This window comes from Gracilinanus agilis, chromosome 2 (genome assembly GCF_016433145.1).
Source record: "Gracilinanus agilis isolate LMUSP501 chromosome 2, AgileGrace, whole genome shotgun sequence".
In the NCBI taxonomy this organism is placed as follows: domain Eukaryota; kingdom Metazoa; phylum Chordata; class Mammalia; order Didelphimorphia; family Didelphidae; genus Gracilinanus; species Gracilinanus agilis.
This window is the reverse complement of record NC_058131.1, coordinates 329,747,878-329,765,335: the sequence shown is the minus strand read 5'-3', so window position 1 is coordinate 329,765,335 and position 17,458 is coordinate 329,747,878. Positions and strand designations below refer to the sequence as shown.

The 17,458-nt window shown below is 39.4% G+C and overlaps 1 protein-coding gene across 1 annotated transcript in view; it reads right to left on the bottom strand.

Moving 5' to 3' along the window:
* ASTN2 (astrotactin 2) overlaps positions 1–17,458 on the bottom strand; it is a 970,320-nt gene that overhangs the window by 8,087 nt on the left and 944,775 nt on the right. The window contains exons 21-22 of the mRNA XM_044659771.1: positions 17,142–17,242; positions 16,233–16,416 (exon numbers count right to left, since the gene is read on the bottom strand). Of these exons, the coding sequence (XP_044515706.1) occupies positions 16,233–16,416; positions 17,142–17,242 (285 nt within the window). The remainder of the gene's footprint in view (positions 1–16,232; positions 16,417–17,141; positions 17,243–17,458) is intronic.

The window sequence follows — 17,458 nt, the reverse complement described above, 5'->3', positions numbered from 1 at the left end:
TGGATGTTGGTGGGTGAGTAAGGTGAAGGAGACATAGAATGAAGTGAAAAGATGTTGAAAAAATGAGGGTGTATTTTGGGACAGCCTTTCTGATAGGCCTTTTAGGTATTACTAAACTTGAGATGAAAAGGATTAAAGTCAAGTTCTTTCAGGATGTCATGACTCAGCTGTGTAATTATAGTCCTATAGTAAACCTTTAGAAAAACTAGGATCAAGGTCTCTGGGTTCACACAGACCTCTCTCAAGTGGCCTTGGACATAATGTGTTCCTAATTTTCTTTGGCTATGATAATAGCTAAAAAAGCACATTGCTGAGGAATGATCTTTCAAGGAAGAGAAAAGAAAAATGAGTGTGACCAGCACAAAGATTGAAATGAACAAAACTAGCAATACTTTCTTGCTTGATTTGCTCCAGAGGGTACATTTGTGTGTGAGGATAGGAAGCAAGTGAGATTCAAAGTAAAAAACTAGATACCCAATAAATAGTGACTTCTATTTGCTGTTCAGTCGTTTCAGTCACGACCACATTTGGGGTTTTCTTGGCAGAGATACTGGAGTGATTTGCCATTTCCTTCTCCAGCTCGTTCTATAGACGAGAAAACTAAGGAAAATAGTTAAGTGACTTGGCCGGAGTCACACAGCTTACAAGTTTCTAAGGTCAGATTTGAACTCAGGAAGATAAGTTTTCTCGAATTCAAGTCTGGCACCCTGTCCACTGTGCCAGTTAGTTACCCAAGACACCAACTAGTAACCTAATAAACAATGATTTCTATTGTTACTGTTGTTCACTCATGCCTGACTCATCATGATCCCATTTGGGATTTTCTTGACAAAGATCCTGGAATGGTTTGCCATTTTCTTCCCCAGTTCATTTTACATATAAGAAAACTGAGACAAACTGTGACTTGCCCAGGGTCACATAGCTAGTAAGTATCTTGGTCAAAAATTGAACTCAGTTAGGGAATTCTTCTTGACTCTAGGCCCAGGGTTCTATCCACTGCATCATCTCTCTGCCCCATGACTTCCATTACTAGTTTTAAATAATGTATAATTTTTCTTAGTGCAGAATTTCCACATATGAACAAAAAAAGTTTACAATACAAGGCGTTTTTGTCAAGATTCTTAGCATTAAGTTCCAACTTTTGAGTTTCTGGTCTTTGTGGGTCAAGGGATGGCGAAGTCACTCTGCACTTATAAGACACAGTTAGTGAGCCCTTCATGACTGGCAGCAGTTAAGCAGAATTCAATAAAACCAATTCATGGATGGTGTATAAGAATACATGTGTTGAGTGGGAGGCTGGACCAGAGGACCTTTTAGGTCTCTTCCAATTCAAAGGACTTATGAAATGGTAGATTTGAGAGGCACAGAGCAGAAAAGTAGAACTTCAGGCATTTTGCTCTTTGGGGACAGTCGAGGAGACAAGCTTAGGGAAATAAAAGTCATTATGGTAAATGTTTTCCCTCATTTCCTGATAATTTCTGTTTCTTATGCATGACGACTCTCTGTGAGAGAGGGGATGCAGATGTTATTATCTTCATTTTAGAGAGGAGAAAACTGAGGCTCAGGAAGTTTAAATAGTTTGACAAAGGCCACATGGCAAACAGCAGAGGTGAAATTAAAACCCATGTTTTCTAACTCTATTGCTTTTTTCTGTTATTTGGCCAGATTTCGTCTTTTGCCTTCACAACAGCTTTTGTACGTGTCCCCATTTCTTTACTCATGCAGTCACTACCCTAGTTTAGGCCCTCAATACTTCTAACCTGGTCTGCTTTCTCCTGCTTCGAGGCTCTTTCTTTACCAATCCATATTTCACATAGCTGCCAAAGTGATTGAAAGGTCTAGTCTATGTTCCTCCCCTTTTCAGCAAATTCCAGTGGGTTTCTTTTCCTTCCTTGTTGTTGTGGCCCAGTTATTTTCATGGTCATGTCTGATTCTTTGTAACCCCATGTGGTTTTCTTGGCCAAGATACTGGACTGATTTGCCATTTCTTTCCGTAGCTCATTTTCCAGATGAGGAAACTGAGGCAAACAGGGTTAAATGATAATGCTGAAGGGACTTTAGAATATAGGATGTTAGAACTCAGAATGTTCTCTGTTTTCTCCTCCATAAAATGGCAATAATATTGACACCCATGTCTGATTGCATTATATAATGCATGGAACTCTTATTCATGTTCATTAGTTGCATCCAAATCTTCATGACCCATTGGGGTTTTCTTGGACAAGATACTGGTGTGGTTTCCCATTGCATTCTTCAGCTCAGGAAACAGAGAAAAACAGGGTTAAGTGACTTGCCCAAGGTCACACAGCTAGTAAGTGTCTGGGGCCAGATTTTACCATGATAATACACATGTAATAAATGCTTAGGGATTGATTGATTTCTGCTACATCATCGAGTAGACAAGAAGGCTATCATCTGTTCCTGAGAACTGTGTTCTCTTACCATGAATCCAAAAAAGGGGGAAACATGAGTAGTTACTGAGGAGAGATTGGGATTTGAGATGGGGACTTCAACCCTAAATCCTTGGTTTTTGTGGTATGAAAAATTCTTCTTAAAGATATCCAGAGTTTTGTCTTATAAACTAGTAGTGAATGGTCATAACATTTCAGACCTTAAATATGACCTAGTCCAGTGTAATATCTAGGTTTGTACTCTTTTCAGATTTGTACTCTCTTCAGATGGGGAAATCAATGACCAGGGAAAAGAAGTGACTTACCCAAGGTCACACAGCATGTTATGGACAGAGAAAGATCACTTGACTTCTAACCTGGTAGCCTGTTTTTTCATCTCTAATTCTGAGAAGCATGACCAGCTTCTGTCTACTTCAGTGGCCATAGAACAAAACCAAGAAAGAATAAGGAGGGAAAAGAAAAAGAAATAGAAAGGAGCTGCTTATGACATGTGAGAGGAAAAGAGAAGTGGGGAGAAAGAAAAAATGATCTGCTTGGTGTGCGTTGGGTAATAAATTGTCGCACAGCTCTTGGGTTGCCAATTTAGCCCCATAAATCAAACTTGAGGCATTTCCAAGTGTTCCCTTGGCGGGGGGAAGATGGCAGGTCAGAGTGACCACTTTTTCAAATACTGGAAATGAAATCTTTCTAAACAGGGACCTGACCTAGCCCTGCCTGTGGCGGGAGGAAGCTGTGGAGGAGGGTCCAGGAACACTAATTTACAGTGTTATTAACAAAGAGAGATTAGAAAAGGAAAGGCTTAGGAAAGTAGCCACTTTCTATTGGTCTGACTGGATCAGATAGCTCTTCTCAGGGAAATTTCTCTACTTTGACTTTGCTTCTTTTATGGTCTGGTCTAGTGGGTGACAGGGCACATTGAGAAGTGACCAGAGACCAAGCTTCAGAGGACACTTGAAGAAGAAAGACAGATTGTGAAATATTCCCACTTGCCTTTTAACTAGATCCATGGTTACCTGACTTGAATTGAAATTTATCTCTGTTCTTGTTGACCCTAAGTTCTATGTCATTCAATAGGGCAATGTGAGTGCCACAAAGTGAATACAATCTGAGGCTACATTAATGGAAGAATAGCATCTTGAGTCTACTTTAGACTTTCATCCCATCCGCCTCCCTCTTTTTGCATTCTCAGACCCCACTGAGTGTCTTGCATTCTATTTTGTCCATCCTTGTTTAAGTAGGACATTGACAAACTGGAGAGACTTCATAGAAAGTTTCCAAGAGTTTGGAAAACCAGACCTATGAAGAAAAGAAGGAATTGGTAGTATTGACTGAAGAAGAGAAAAACAAGAGGAAATATAGTAGCCGTTATCATTATCAAATCTTTAAAAGCTGGACATATGGAAGACCCTGAGGTAGGGATTATTCTTTCTTACTCCAATTGTAGAAAAAGTGCATTAGGGAGACGTCAATAAGGAGACATTTCAGCTCCATGTGAAACACATTTCACTAATTCTTAGAAGCAGAACAGGTCAAGAATCACTGACCTGTAAGGCAGAGATCTCCCTGTCACTGAAAGTTTTTGACATAAGACTGAATGATTATATTTCAGGGATGCTAGAAAAGGGATCCCTGTTTTTGAAGAAGATAGCCTACTATCTGATGCCTGTTAACTTTAAATAAATGATAATCATATTTCAAAATATTGTTTTCTTTTCTTACATAAAGTTACAAACATTCTGAGAAAGAGTCCACAAATTTCATCAAAAAGCCCATGATGCCAATGGAAGGAAGCAAGCAAGGAAGAGAAAAAGCATTTATTGAGCACCTACTCTATCCTAAGCATGTGTTAAATTCTTTTACAAATTTGATATCACAAGACATCATTTGATGTCACAAGAACCCTGGGAGGTAGGTAGTATTATTGTTGTCTCCATTTTACATTTGAAGATGTTGAAGTAAGCAGAATGAGAAAATTAAGTCAGAATTAAGAACCCTCGATTACTAAATTATCTCTAAGGTTCCTTAGCCCTTGTTCAATTATTATGATTTTGGGGCAAGTGGAGGGAGGTGTAATAGAGAGAACTTAAGCCAAGAAACATCGTTATTCACAAATTAGCAACTGATACAAAAAGAAGATAATTGATGTTAACTGGTACAACTGATTCAAAAGGAGAAAAAAATCATCTAATCACACAATCGCTTGGTCTAAATACATGGCTTGAATGACTTTGTCCAAAGATCAAACCTTTTTAGTAATTCTCAGCTGTAAAAACTGAGGAGATTAAATGAGTTGAAAGATTGGAGTCAACACCTGGTAGTTCATATGTATGAAGAGACAGACTAGGAAGGAGGGAGACTCAATCTCACCACAAACAAGTCTTTAGTCTTATGATTACTCACTATGCTCACTTCATAAGTACAGAACCCAACATCCACCACAGAGACCTCAAAAAGAATAGGTATCCTTTAGGATGCCGGGTCAGCCTGGCCCATTCCATATGGATATAGCTACCTCTATCCACATTGCCTTTGGGGCTTGTTAGATGACAAGTAGAAACATGTGCTTCTTGGATATGGCTTCCTTTTCTCCCTCTTTCTCTGATCAGAATCTCCGGAGCACTCCTGAGAAATCTTCTATTAAAGGAGAGTGATCGAATGTCTCTGGACCCCAAATTACCACAATTTGAGAGGGATAACCAAGGCCTTGTGTCTAATAAAATCTCAAGTCAATTCCTGCCTTTGATGCCTACAACCAGTAAAGTCCTTCCCAGCATGTCAAAAGCAGGATTGAATGGTCTTTGACGAAGTCAGCTGAAGAAGAAAATGAATGCCCGGTCATGTTAAATTTTGGTAGGTCAAGACAGATCCTTCTATTTAGACAGCCCCAAATCCCTCTCTGTGTTTCTTTTCCCTTCGTGTCACTTTTTAATCAAAGAAAACTAAGGGGGACCAAAGGAGCCAATGCCAAGGATGTCCTGACCACAGTGAGTCCTGGTATAGGGCCACCTATGAGCTCAGTTTTTAATGTCTCCTAATGTAAACCTTATGCTTAGGACATCTGGATGTCAGTGTGTCTTCTTGTAGCAGCTGTTTGCAGTAACCTGTAGTTGCCACGGAAACCAGGCTCTGGGGGACGCCAGCCTGATGTATTTATTACTTGGAGGCAATAGACTCCCTCTTGTCGCTAAGTTTTATGGGCATGCATTACTGTGGCTAAGAGGCTGAGCTGATAAACATTTTGAGGTTCAACATTAATGAACCATGGGAACAAAGTCTACCCAGTAAACCCACCCAATAAGGCACTCCTGGGAAAAATCTTCACTCATCATGGTTACCACAGACCCTGCAGAAGCAATGGCACAGGTTAAGGCTCAGAGCTAGAAGTGGACTGGGACTGATGTCACAGCCAGTGTCTCACCTATAGAGAGCCTCTTCATGACTCACACGTACCAAGCGCGTCCACTTCTGTGCATCTGGCTCGCTCTCTGTCTGTCTTTCAGGATGGATGGGTAAGCGAACTTGCCATCTCCTAACTTGGCATGAAACACAGTCCCCTACGTGCCAGCCAGCTTTGGTCAGTCTCATACCCACACGGATTGCTTCCCTTACCCTTACAGACCTCAGAAACACATGCCTGTCATTAGAGAGAAGGGCCTGGTTGGTGGTCCTACCATGTTGATGGCTTGGAACAAATTTGTTTCTACTCTTGGGGGGTGGTTCAGAACAACAACTCAAAAGAAATAAGTGTAAGTCTAATGCAGTGGTTCCCAAACTTTTTTGGCCTACCGCCCCCTTTCCAGAAAAAATATTACTTAGCCCCCTGGAAATTAATTTTTAAAAAATTTTTAATAGCAATTAATAGGAAAGATAAATGCACCTGTGGCCATCACCACCCCACTGGGTCGCTGCAGCACCCACCAGGGGGTGGTAGCGCCCACTTTGGGAATCACTGGACAGGAACAAGAGAGGAGGTGAACTATTCCAACTCCTTCATTTTTATAATAATAGAATTTATATAGTGCTATAAGATCTGCAAAACAAAATTTACAAATATTAATTTACTTGATCCTCACAACGATAGACACAATGATCACCTCTATTTTATTGATGAAGAATCTGAGATAGATAATGGTTAAATGACTTGTGAAGGGTCACATACCTAGAAAATATCAGACGGTATAGTTTGAACTTGGGTCTTCCTGTCTTAGTTGGCATAATGGATAGAATGCTAGGCTTGGAATTGGGAAGACTCATCTTCAAGAGTTCAAATCTAGTCTCAGACACTTCCTAGCTGTGGGAGCCTATTTACTTTGGTTTCTTCATTTATAAAATGAGCTGGAGAAAAAATAGCAAACTTCTTCAGTATTTCTACCAAGAAAACCCCAACTGGATTCATGAAGAGTCAGATATGACTAAAACAACTAAACAATAACTTCCTGTCTCTAGGTCTATCCACTATGGTATCTGTCTTCACAGAGAAGGAATCTGAATTCCAGAGAGAGGGCATTACCACATAAGGAAACCAGGGAACCTTCTATACATCCTGGAGGAAGTTTTCTGATTGAGTTTGGTAGAGGCCAGTGAACTGGATGAAGGTACGGATGGCATGCTAATCTAATTTGCAGATGACGCAGTTAAGAGTGAAAGCTTCTATGCTGGACAACAGACGGGACCCCTAAAGCTCTTCTTAAGCTAGAGTGATGAGTTAAACTGAATGAGATGAATTTTAATAGAAATAATATAAAGACCAACACAGGTCCGAAAAAATCCCTCCAAAAAACGAAATAAGAACAGGAAGGAGGAAGGTTTGGCTAGTTTGTATAAAAACCATCTAGACTATAAAGTTCAATATTGATCAACAATGTGATATAGCAATCAAAAAATCTAACTTTATTTTTGACTGCAGTAAGTGATACAGAGTGTAAATATGAGAGATGGGATAATACTACTTCCTCTGTGCTGAAACTATGTCAAGGTGAGTATATTGAGACTGGGTATTGAGGATAGCAAGGTAGCTCAGTGGATTGAGAGTCAGGCCCAGAGAAAGGAAGTCCTGGCTTCAAATCTGGCCTCACACACATCTTAGCTGTGTGTCCCTGGGCAAGTCACTTAATCCCCATTGCCTAGCCCTTACAACTCTTCTGCCCTGGAACAGTATACAATATTAATTCTAAGATGGAATGTTAAAAAAAAAAAAAGAGTAGGGTACCATACATTTTAAGAAGTATTCTGACAACCTGAATCACCATCCAGGAGGGAGAGGACTGGAGTCTATGCCATATGATAAATTGTTAAAAGAACTGATGTTCATATTTGTATAATTTGGAAACCCAGACAGTTTGGGCAATCGTAGAAAAGACTTGGAGGAGGAGGCATGATTGTTGTTTTTAAGTTTTTGAAGGGTACCACAGGAAAGAGGCATCAGGATCATTCTGCTTGGCCCCACAGGGCAGAACTATAACCGATGGGGCTGGAGGTGAGGAGGAAGTTGTAAAGAGGGATATTTTGGCTGACTGTAATCTGTCCAAAGTTCAAATAAACTCTCTTAGGAGGAGGGTTCCCCATCAATGAGTCAACTAGCATTTACTAGCAGTTACAGCACTGGAGGTCTCCAGTGGGGATTAGATGATCACTTGGCTATATTTGCATGTGGGATTCTAATTCAGGTATAGATTGGAATAAATGATATTTAATAATCCTTCCAGTACTTATCTTCAATGATGTGGGGCACCACAGTAACAGGAAGTCAGCAGCTTCTATCAAAAGCCCCAACAAGATCATTATTAGCCTCTTTCCCAAGCTAAATCTTCTTCCAGGCAAAAAGAGAACCAGAATCCCAGGGCTGGTATTTGTTAGAGTCTGGCCCATTATTTTCAAAAGAGTGAGGGTGAGGGTACCAGCCAAGCCTTTGGTGTGGCACAATAGAGAAGCTTCAAGGTTTGCATTTTTCTAGTTTGTTTTCCCCATTTGTTTGTTCTTGTGTCTTGTGAGTGTGAGTGTATATACTCTTAGGGAAGCATTGTGTGCCAACTGTGCTGAAAGCTACCTGAAATCCTAAGCAGAGAAAGCACCTAATGATTAGGTGGTGATGACTCTGTGTCATAAGGTCAATGATATCTCTATATTTGACAACACTTTCTAATTTTTTTCAGGCATGCTTACAGGTTATGATACTGTGGCAGTCAGAAGTCAATATATCTAATAGGTCAAGTGACTTTCTCAAAATCTCAGAGTAAGTCAAAGACAAAATCAAGACTGGAACCTAGATTTCCTGATTCAGAATCCAATTTACTTTCCATTTACACCAGTGACTTCCTAATAGCTGGAAACAGAACTGCAATCATAAAATCTTTTTGAAAAAATGGGGAGACTGGAGCTCCTTTTTTGTGAGACATCAATGAAATTATGCTTCTTTTTTTTTTAATCAAGTGAAACATAACCCACCTTCTCACCTTTCTAGGTCTCTTATACCTTATATTCTCTTCCTTCCCCTTTGCACTCTTTGACCCATTGGCATCAGTCTCATTGTTCCATCTCCTGACTCTGGGCATTTTCACTAGCTGTCTTCCATACCCTTGATGTTCTCTCTTCAACAACTTCTTGACTTCCTACAGGTCCCAGCTAAAGTCATATCTTCTCCAGGAAGCTTCTCCCAATTCCCCTTAATGCTAGTGCCTTCCATTTATTGATTAACTCCAATTTATCCTGTATCTGTCTTATTTGTACATAGTTGTTTATCCTCCCTCATTCATTTATGAGCTCTTTGAGAGCTATCTTTACCTTTCTTTCCATCTCCAGTGATTAGCACAGTGCTTGGCACTCAAATGAAACAGAAGAAATTAATCTATAATTTCATGGTGAGCTCATACACTCTCATGCCTTTAACTACTATCTCTATGCAGATAACTATTCAATCTCCATCTCCAGCCTTGGTCTATAGACCTGTATTTCCCAAAGTCTAGACTGTAGGAGGATATTATCCTTTAGATATCCACTCATAGTCAACTTATCTAAAACTCTACTTGTCATATCTTTCCCTAAAACCAACTACTTCCTATTTTCCTTTTTAATTTTTCCACAGCCACACTCCCTGGTTCCCAGACTAGATATCTTGGAGTTGTTTTTTTTTTTTTTTATCTCTTCCTCTCCATTTCCTACAGCTTAGCCCTCACAATGCTTTCATTCATTCTTCCTTTTTGAAATTATCCTTTCAATTCTATTCCCACACCGTTGCCCTGATACTAGTCTTCATAATATCACAAGTGAGGTTTTTGTGATAGCTTGATTCATCCTCTTGTTTCCAGATTTTTACTCTCTAATCTGCAATATATAGACTGCCAAGTTAACCTTGATTTTCTTTTCTATCTCACTCCCTAATTCCTTACTCATCAGGTTTGACTTCTGAGATCCTCTGTGTTCAGGTTCCGCATTATCTTTTCAACCTTATTCTCTATTTTTCCACATAAGACTAGATAGTTTGGTATGATGGAACATGAGCTGAACTGAGAGTCAGGAGACCTGGTTTCTAGTCTTTGATATGATATTACCTTACTGTATAATCTCAGGAAAGCCTTGTGACTTGGCTGGAACTGGACATTTTTAGCTTTCTGGGTCCTACAACCTCTAACACAAGCACATAAAGCATTCTTTATGAGGCAAACTTGTTTTTTCATTAACCCTTACAAAGCATGATGTTTACTCTCACCTTTGTCTAATTTTAGAGGCTACATGGTAAAATATAAAGAGGAGCTTTGCATCCCCCCAGGAAGACCTGATTTCAAATCTCACTTGCATTACCTTTGGCAAGTTATTTCATTTCTCTGGGTCTATTTACTTGTTTCTAAAAAAAATTTAAAAAAAAAAAAAGAGAGATGGGGCTATATTGACTCCAACATCTCTTTTGGCTCTAAAGCCTATGATCCTATGAGTGTAGCCTTTGGATCTTAGCTATCTCACTCTGGCCATTACCTAATCAAGAGTCCTTTTTTATTAATATAATATAATATATTAATTAATTAATTAATTGATTGATTTCTGACAGGCACTATGATAGGTGCCAAATAGACAAAAAGGAAGAAGAAATTCTTTGTGGGAGTTATATTCATTGAGGAAGACAACACGTACATATAGAAGTAAATATAAAAGCTATATATGGAGTCAAAGCAAGGTAATTTTAGGAGAAGAGGCATTGAACTAGCAGCTAAGGAAATCAGGAGAGGACTGGTGTAGGAAGAATCATTTGAAATGACCTTCAAAATAAGCTTAGGAGATACTGCTAAGCCCTGGTACTAATACCCTTTAAGAGGATGGAAGGTATCACAAATTCCTCTAACTCTTCCTTCTCTGTTCTCCCACATTCCTACCCAACATTAGACACACACACAGATAGTACAAGTATATATCTATATGTAAACATGTCTGTATATATATGAATTTATGATTTTCTTGGTAAATAGAATTCATGGTGATGAAAATCCTTCTTCCAATGCAGATAAGCAAGTAATAGTCTTGGCACAGTAAATAGAGAATTGGCCTTGAAGACAGGAAGAGATCTGAGTTGACATCCTATCTCTGGTATATAATGACATTGAAACTGGTAAATCACTTAACTTTTTAGTGTCCTAAGCACCTCTAAGTTAGGTATATAATCCATTAAATAAAAAGAACTAAGAGATCAGCACTAAATAAGTACATACTGGTTTATTTAGGATAGAAAGAAAAGTAGCCTTGCTTTCATAGTACTGAAATGAATTTTTCATGAGTCAAGATCATGACTCCTCTATAAGACCTTCATATGGTCCTAGATCAGGAAAACATCCTGCAAGCAACATTGCTCTAGAATTGGCCCATGCCTGGGAGAAGGTAGGAGAGAGGTAGGGTTATGGATAACACAAGTACTTTATATGAATCAGCTGTTTTAGGATGGTGTAAGAATGAATATTTGTTTAAGATATGTTTATGGCCAGAATGGGAGTACCTTGAATAGCAATGGCAGAAGAGGACCACTGGACTTGGAAGTCAGAAGACCTAGGTTTGAGGCCTGGCTTTGCAACTGATCAATTATGTGATCTTGGGCAAGTCATCTGATGTTTTTCTCTCATTATTAACCTGTGAGCTCCTGGAGAACAAGGACTGTCTTTTCCCTTCCTTTATATCACTGCTATGTAGTATGATGTCTAGAACATGATAATTGCTTAATAAATGTTTGTTGACTGAACCTCATTTTCCCCATCTATAGAATGCAGAGTACTTCTACTACCTACTTTAAAGGGCTATGAAGAAAGTAATTGTAATCTATCTTATTGCGTACCCCACAATTCTCAGTCTCTAAAAGATACCAGGTACCCAAGAGATATTTAGTGATATCTATTGATTGATTGAGTCTAAAAAAAATCCAAGATGATTTTATATCTGTTTCTATTGCAGTGTAATAGAAAGAGCACAGGACTCATAATTAGGACACTTAGCCCAGGCTACATGAGAAAAGTAATTCATTGTCCCTTTCTAGGGTTCAGTGTCTTCATCTCTAAAATAAGTGGGATGGACTAAATTATTTCTAAGGCTTTTCCCCCCTAGGTTTATTGTTTTATTCTAATATTCTTTGTCCTCAGTTGGCTTCTGTGTCTCATATTCTGTTTTCTAAGATGCCTTCCAAATCTGACATTCTATGCTTCATGTTATAAGAACCCTTTCAGCTTTGGCAATCTATAGTCAATAATATGACATAAAGGATAATGTTAGACTTGGAATTGAAAACCTAGATTCATATCCTACTGCCAAAACTAGCTATATGAACCTCGGTATGTCATATAAACCTCAGCTTTATCATTTTTTTAAACCCTTACCTTCCATCTTAGAATCAATACCAGGTATTGGTTCTAAGGCAGAAGATGGTAAGGGCTAGGCAATGAGGGTCAAGTGACTTGCCCAGGGTCACACAGCTAGGAAGTGTCTCAGGCTAGATTTGAAACCAGGACCTCCCATCTCTGGGCCTGACTCTCAATCCACTGAGCTACCCAGCTGCCCCCTTAGTTTTATCATTTATAAAATGAAGTGATTAGATTTGATGACCTTCTAAGGTTGCTTCCAGTTTATTTTCATGATCTGCCTCATTTTCTCAGCAATGTCATTTCTAGAGATTGTCAAAAACCATCTCTACTGTCCATCTCTAGAGATTGACAGATGAAATACCAAGATGCGAGAGAAGTCAAAGGACCCATGGGACAATAACAAAAGATGATTAAAGATGGAGGAAGTCGCAGCATTGATGGGGGATTGGGGAAGAGGGAGACATTGGTCCACTGGTCGGAGGTTAACGAGTTATCAAAGCTGCTACAACTTGGGTTGCCTTTGTGGGAGGGCCAGTCCCAAGCAAACAGAAATTTATGTCTTGGAAGGTCATAAATTATACTCACAAGTTGTAAAGCTGAAGTCAGGAATGGATTCCTGGTTTAGCTTTGAGGAAACCTTCCACTGAGCACCCAATGAGCAATGTGGGAAAACACAGTAAAAGCAGTAGTATTTTTTTTTCTTTTCCTGGCCATTTCTAGGATGGTATATCTTATGATTCAGCACGAGTTTTTATCTACTGATCTGTCCATCTGCCTGTCTTTTGGCCTTTCTCACTGCCTTTATCACACTGAACCTCCCTTTCATGTGAAGGGAAAAATTATAGTCCAAGACCCAAACACTGATAACACAAACCTGAAAGGAAAGGTTTACAATGGTAGACTGAACTCCAGCTTTTGCCTTTCAAATCCTCTTGGTTCTATGGAGTTGACCTGAAGGGAATGCAGGTAACAATGGAATTACCATCCTACCTCTGAAAAATGTGACCTTGGGTAGGTTACTTCATTTTTGGCATCATGGTTTTCTCATCTGAAAATTTACAAGGTTGGAAGAGCTGTTCTCCAGGGTTCTCTCCATCAATAAATCATAGGAACCTGGAGTTTAGAAGAGGACTCTCTAATAGACTGAGGTTCTACCTCATGTGTAAGTAGTAGCCTGCACCAAGATTTGAGGATTCTACCTTCCCACTTCTGTCCCTGTTTTCTTTTGTATGTGTACCTCAAAATAGATCCTCAGTAAGGCCTGAAATTTCACCATTAGCATGGGTTTTAGGCAATGTATAGGCACTCTCATCTCTTTAAGGGATGAATTTCAAACATGTCCTGGGGGGGGTATTATATTTAGAGTTTTCCAACTCAAACTGGATATATTTGTTGTACTCTTCCACAATCTTAAAGCCCTAGATTTAGAGATGGGGGTAGAGGAAGCTGGTGGGAACTCTAGAAGTGGGAATATTGAAAACCAAAGTATCTTTCTATCAATTTGTCCTAGGTCAGACTGTATAGTTCTCCTGCTTGGTTCCAAACACTAATAACTTGGATAAGTGGCAATTTGATAGTTAGGGTGGTGTGATGAGCTAAGTCACAAACTGGAGCTCTGGGTACTATTGGGGCTTGGCCCTACACTTATGCTTTAAGATAGATATAATATCATTCATCCTTACAACTTTGATGTTTACCACAAAACAAGTTGCTGTAAGACTAGATGGACCTGGTATGGTCACACGTGCCTATGTTCCCTCCTACAGGGTAGGCTGAGGTCCATGAATCTCTTGAGCTCAGGAGTTCTAAGCTCCAGTGAGATATGCTGGTCAGATGTCTTACTAAGTTAAGCATTCCTATGGTGCACCTCCCACTCCCAGAAGGGATGAGGATAAAAATGGGGCAGGGGGGACCAGGTTGTTTAGGGAGAGCAAGCCAAATAGTTCCAGGAAAAAACAGCAGATCAAACTTGCCATGCTGATCTATGGGGATTAGGGTTTCTAAGTAGCCTTTTTACTTCTAACCTGGACAAGACGAGGAGATTCAATCTTTAAAATAATTTTATTTTAAAAAGAACAAATGGATAAATGGATGCCATTAGTTTCTAGAATAAATTTGGGCAAGTGATATCATCTACATAGGACTCTTTCTGATTCCCCAATTAGTGATCTCTCCATCTCCATTATGTTATTTTGGATTTACACTATATATGTTTCGTATTTACTTATTATTGTCTATTTTTCTCCTCTTTTCCCTCCCTCCTCCCCTCACCCAAACAAAGTAGAAACTCCTCAACGCTGGTGATTTTATTTTGTCTTTGCATCTCCAGTGCCTAGCATCATGCTTGGCTTATAAACGGACCCTTAGTAAATATTTGTTGTATCAAATCAAGCTGAAAATTCTCTCAATGTAAAAGTGAAGTTATGAGCCTTGATCTGTTTCACAAAGTTGTCCTGGAGATTCTGATAAGAAAATTCTGCTATCTCCACCATCTGCACTGGGGAATCTTCAGCAAACTCAAGTCAACAATATCTTGAAACTGACAAATTTATGAATTATTTCCATTTAAACATCAATTTCCAAAGTTATACATTAGTTCTATGATTTGATAACAACTCTTAGCACCTCTAAGGTGTTGAGTTAGCTTATGAAATTCAGTTATATCTGTGAGATCTAAACATTAGTTCATTTATTAATGGCCATGAAAAGCCTGTAATTAAACCACAACTTATTACATCAACAAATACCCAGTTATGAGCTTATGTTAAATGTAAACAAAGGATTACTCCTGAATTTGCTATTTATCTTTATCTGTTGGATGTTTTGCCAAGGGAAGGGCCAACAACATTAGATGATTGGTAGACACGTAGGTGGAAGAATGCCCATTGCTTGCTATCCATGAGATTTAACACTAGAAGGGAATTTAGAAAGCTGCCATTTTATAGATGAGGAAATTAAACCTAGAGAGGTAAAGTGATTTGCCCCAAGTCACTCCTTACAATGAACAGCAGAGACAGCATTCTCCAAACCTGCTAGTATTTCTACTATAGCACACTTTTTCTAACAGGGGAAAAAAACCTGCCATTTTCTTTTAAACCTTTATCTTCTATCTTAGAGCCAATACACAGTATATAAGGAAGAAGAGTGTTAAGGGCTAAGCAAATGGGGGTTAAGTGACTTGCCCAGGGTCACACAGCTGGGAAGTGTCTGAGGCCGGATTTGAACCTAGGACCTCCCATCTCTAGGCCTGGCTCTCAATCCACTGAGCTACCCAGTGCACCCCCCCCCCCTGCCATTTTCTAAGAAGGGAATAGAAGACCTGAAGTGAAGAAATAGATATTAAAAGCCAAGTTGGGGGTGGTGTGGCTAGGTGGCACAGTAAATAGAGCACTAGGCCTGGGTTCAGTTTTGAACTCAGACACTTTCTAGCTGTATGACTCTAGGCAGGTCATTTGACTCCGTTTGCTTAGCTCTTTCCCCTCTTCTTAGAGTTGTTACTAAAACTGAATGTGAGAGTTAAAAAAAAAAAAAAGCCCAGATGAACCAGTATCAATTGATTTTCAGAGAACCAAAAATCAGGAGCTGAGCTAAATGGGAAATCAAAGCATAAGACCAGAGCTCCAGGCTAGTTAGGATCAGGGGTCAATATTAGACCCAGACATAAAGCACAGGGAGAACTGACAAGGGGTCAGATTGTCTGGCTTAACCTGTGTTCCCAGAGCTACAATATTTATGGGAGTTATTTATTGTGCCCAGGTCAGGAATGAGGTTCACTCTGCCCCATCTTGGAATTGTCATATCCATCAGGACATGGGCAAATATACCTGAATTTTTCTCTTTCTAGTTAAAACAACTGGGAGGTAATCACTTTTGGTCATGTACAATCTGAGCACATAGAATGCTATCCAAATTCCTTCTAGACAATACTGCCAGGCCCCCAGCTGAGGGGTCTTGTGCCAAAAAGGTAGAGATGACAGTCTCCTGCTCCTACCTGGGTCCTAGCTCATCCTCGCTTCTCCAGACAAAGTCCCCAAACTTCTCATAGTGAGAATTGTAGTGATGCTGGACACGGAAGAGCATGGAGGCTGACACTTCCATCAGGGTGTTATAAGCTGTCTGCTGCTCCTTGCCGCTGGTGTAGCCATTGTAGAGGTTGTAAATTTTGTCAGCTATCTCTGAAAAGAAGGCAAATCAGGAAGATTTACTAGGGACCTTAAAGAGTTGGACAGAAAGTTTTTCAGAGATGTAAACAGTAAGCATAACCCCCACCAATCTTGGTGACTAGAAGGATTCAAGTACAGCTTAACTTCTGGGACCGTATCCTTTGTATTATGACTTGTAGTAACTTTGACGTGGAGATTACATCTGGAGATCTGGAAAACTCTGTGTTAGGGTCTATCAATTTAGCAACCTGCTACATCTACCTAAAATGTGTGATCTGTCTAAAAATGATCTGGATTAGGTTGTTCTTTGTCCAATGTCAAGGTTTTCTCATTTGATCTTCTTAACAGCTTTATGAGACAGAGAGTTACTGTTGGTATTTTATGTTAGTTTTACAGATGAGGAAACTAAGGCTCATTTAATATTGACTAGGCAATCACTATATTTTGGTCCTGTACTAGGTTCTAGGGATATAAATTCAAAGAGTGAAATAAGGAATAGTAATAAATAAGGAATGATGTTTCTATAGCATCAATGTCAGAAGTAGATTTTGAAGCCAAGACCTGGCTTCAAGTCACTACACCACTACACAATACTGTCCATCAGTCTTCCTTTCCTCCCCTTTTTCACCTATCATATGAAGTGACTACTTTAAAGAAGGGAAAGACTGAAGTCATCAAGTACCTATATCTTCAAGGAACTAGATGTTCAGCCAAGAGTGAGAAGGTCCAGTACTTACCCTCAGCTTTGTTGTCATCTACCAGTGGGCAAGCCGTCCTCAGTGTGACAGTACTCAGCTCTGAGTGTCTGCCTCTTGTATCCACAGCATAGAGCGTAAATCTAAAGAAAATCAGGTATGAGTTATCTGAGGTATTAAATTTTATCTTATTTTTTTCTCTAAGTACATGCAAAAACAGCTTCCAACATTTTCTGAAAAATATTGAAAATCAAATTCTCTACCCACTGTTTCTTCCTTCCCTACTACCCTCACACTCTTTGAGATGATAAGCAATCTCATATAGATCTTACATGTGCAATCATGTAAAATATTTTTCC